The sequence below is a fragment of the Geospiza fortis genome, unplaced genomic scaffold (genome assembly GCF_000277835.1).
Source record: "Geospiza fortis unplaced genomic scaffold, GeoFor_1.0 scaffold17, whole genome shotgun sequence".
Lineage (NCBI taxonomy): Eukaryota > Metazoa > Chordata > Aves > Passeriformes > Thraupidae > Geospiza > Geospiza fortis.
The window spans coordinates 1425462-1428038 of record NW_005054438.1 but is presented as its reverse complement, the minus strand read 5'-3'; the positions used below and the strand labels follow the sequence as shown (position 1 = coordinate 1428038).

The following is a 2577-nucleotide window of genomic DNA, read 5'->3' as shown; positions in this document are numbered from 1 at the left end:
AAATGTGAAGGGCCAGAGAGGTGCCCAGAGTGCAGAAGGGGAGCTCAGAGCAGATTTTGGCTGAGATGTGATGGTTTGGAGAGGAAAAAAGTGCAGTGTGTTTGTGTGGATGTGCACAAGTGATGCACCAGTCAGTGCCAGCGTTTTGACCCGATGCATGATTGAATGTGGCCATCAGGGGTGAAGGAATTTGCTTAAAAAGCCGTGCTAAGTGCAGAAAAAGGAAACCCTCAGAGACAATGGAGACAGTGAATGTAAGTGATTTAGCAATTAGCATCTCTCAGATGGTGTTGGAAGCCACCAAGGGTCACAATTATGTCATAGCACAGTTAGGAATTAATGAGATTTCATCACTGGTGTTCAGTCAGTCCTGCACCCTTCTGCATTCCCTCTAAGTGGCTTAGGCTGGAATAATAGGCAGCTGCTGGCCATAAGCACATGACATTGTCTAATGGAGATTATCATGGATACAGCAATTACCCAATGACAAAAAAAGTGAAAAGAATTGAAATATTAGCTAGAAGGAAGGAAAAGCAAGCAGAAAGATGAGTGTATGTATGGGCATGCACATGGAGTGGGACATTCCTTAGTTTCAGAGAAATAATCACCATCATTAATCTGCAAGTTTGTTAATTTGTTATTCAGAACAATTTTCCAGCCTCTGATCAGAATTATTTGTCCCAAGACACAGTTTTTAGCCTCATTTGCTACTCTCCCTCTTTCAGGGCCCTGAGGCAGCAAAGGTGAGTGCATGAGGCAGACACACAGGGAGGGCTCACCTGGGATTCACTGGAATTATTCCTGTCCAAAGGACTAACTCAGCCCTTGCAGATTTGCTGGAATAGGGTGTGAATGGCAGCACAAGACTCCAGATATAAATCCTTTAAAAGAGAAGAGACTCAGCAATAAAATGGGTCTATAACTGCATGAAAAGGTCCCTCTAACTGATACAGAGCAGCTGAAATCAGACATAAGGAGCACCCTCAGAGCATCCTCATGCATTGATGAATCAGGATGTCTTTTCTGACACTACCAGAAAGAGGGTCACAGTTTTACAGCATTACTTTGGAAAAGAAAAATTGTATAAAAAGAGATTTTGCCCTTAGCACTTCCTCTGTTAAGAACAGAACAGTGCTTCCCCTGGGAGTTACTAGCATTTACTTTTTATGTGAAGCAGAAGATTATTTGGATTAAGTCTCTTTAATGTTGTATCTACTGGTAACTAGTGGTAACAGATCTATTCATTACCTGATATATCTGGAGGTGCTGTACGCAGAGCTTGGTGTAGTGAGTGATTTTGATATAATTGTAGTACAAACCTACAGCTTTTTTTTTCACTTTAAATGTGTTTACCTCTAAAAACAATGATTTTAAAAGTCTTTACTCAGAGAAAATACTTTTCAGAGTACAAGAACAAGAGAATAACAAAACAGTGAACAGTTTGCATCACTCAAAGCTTGGCTGACAGGTAAATGATGAAAAAGGAAGACCATATAAGTGAATTAAAAAAGGACTACTTAATGATTATTTCTAACTTAATGCAGCCAGCAGGGAGGCTCTCTGACCCTTGCTCTTGTTTTGGTCCCACAGACTGGGATGAATGTGCTTCCCAAGCTGAGAATGACTGCTCTGTGTTTGCAGAGTGCATCAATTTGATGGGCTCCTACACATGCAGGTGCAAGACAACCATGGATACCAATCCATCCCGACCTGGAAGAAACTGTGAGGGTGAGAAAAAGGCTGGCATGTAGGGTTTTTTTTGCCATGAAACATGGGAATAAGTTGTGGGGTCCTACATCTGCTTTTACAGTATCTGTTTAATAAGTGCACCTTTGCAGTCTGTGGCTGTATAAAGGGGTATATATGACCTGGCTCAAACTATATCTATATATATACACATATACATACATATATATATATATATATATATATAAAATTATTATTTAAATAAAAAAATAAATTCAGGTGAAATCTCTCTGAGATCCTCCTTGATAAGCGTGATAACTGCAAGGAGTACTTTTCCCTTTTTTGCTATGTCTGTAGGTAATTTCCTCCCACCAAGTTAATCCACGGCCTTGCCAACCAGAGCAGGAGACCCAGGAATCAAATCTGCTTCTTTGTGTCAGCCCAAACCAGCTTCAACCCCACAAAAATCCCATGTTCTACACTGTGTTCATGACCATCCAAGACCTGGTTTTGTAATGCTGTCGCAGGTGGCTGAGTGCCCTTGGTGCCATTTTCAGGTGGTTGAGCACCCAGGTGCCTCCTTGTCCAGTTTCAGGCCCCATTTCAGGGTGTGTTTTCTGTGTTGCAGGTGAGATTGTGGATCCTCTCACCAAAACCGTGGCTCCTGAAATAAGAACCAGCACGGACTTGGCTCCTGAAGACGGCAGAAGCCCTGCAGGCCCTGCTCCCACTGCCACCACAGGGACAGTGGCTGCTGCAGGCCCTGCGTCTGGCGCCACCACACTCCTCCCTGCTGCACTGGCCTTGGGTGACAAAAGAGTGTCCTACAGTCCCACCAGGGCTCCTCCAACCCCTTGGCAAAAAGGTCTGGCCCCACAGATGGCTTTCAGC

General features: G+C 43.3%; 1 protein-coding gene across 1 annotated transcript in view; it reads left to right on the top strand.

Annotated features, from left to right (window-relative positions):
• UMODL1 (uromodulin like 1) overlaps positions 1–2577 on the top strand; it is a 51170-nt gene that overhangs the window by 19745 nt on the left and 28848 nt on the right. Inside the window, exons 10-11 of the mRNA XM_031062147.1 lie at positions 1591–1728; positions 2315–2404. Of these exons, the coding sequence (XP_030918007.1) occupies positions 1591–1728; positions 2315–2404 (228 nt within the window). The remainder of the gene's footprint in view (positions 1–1590; positions 1729–2314; positions 2405–2577) is intronic.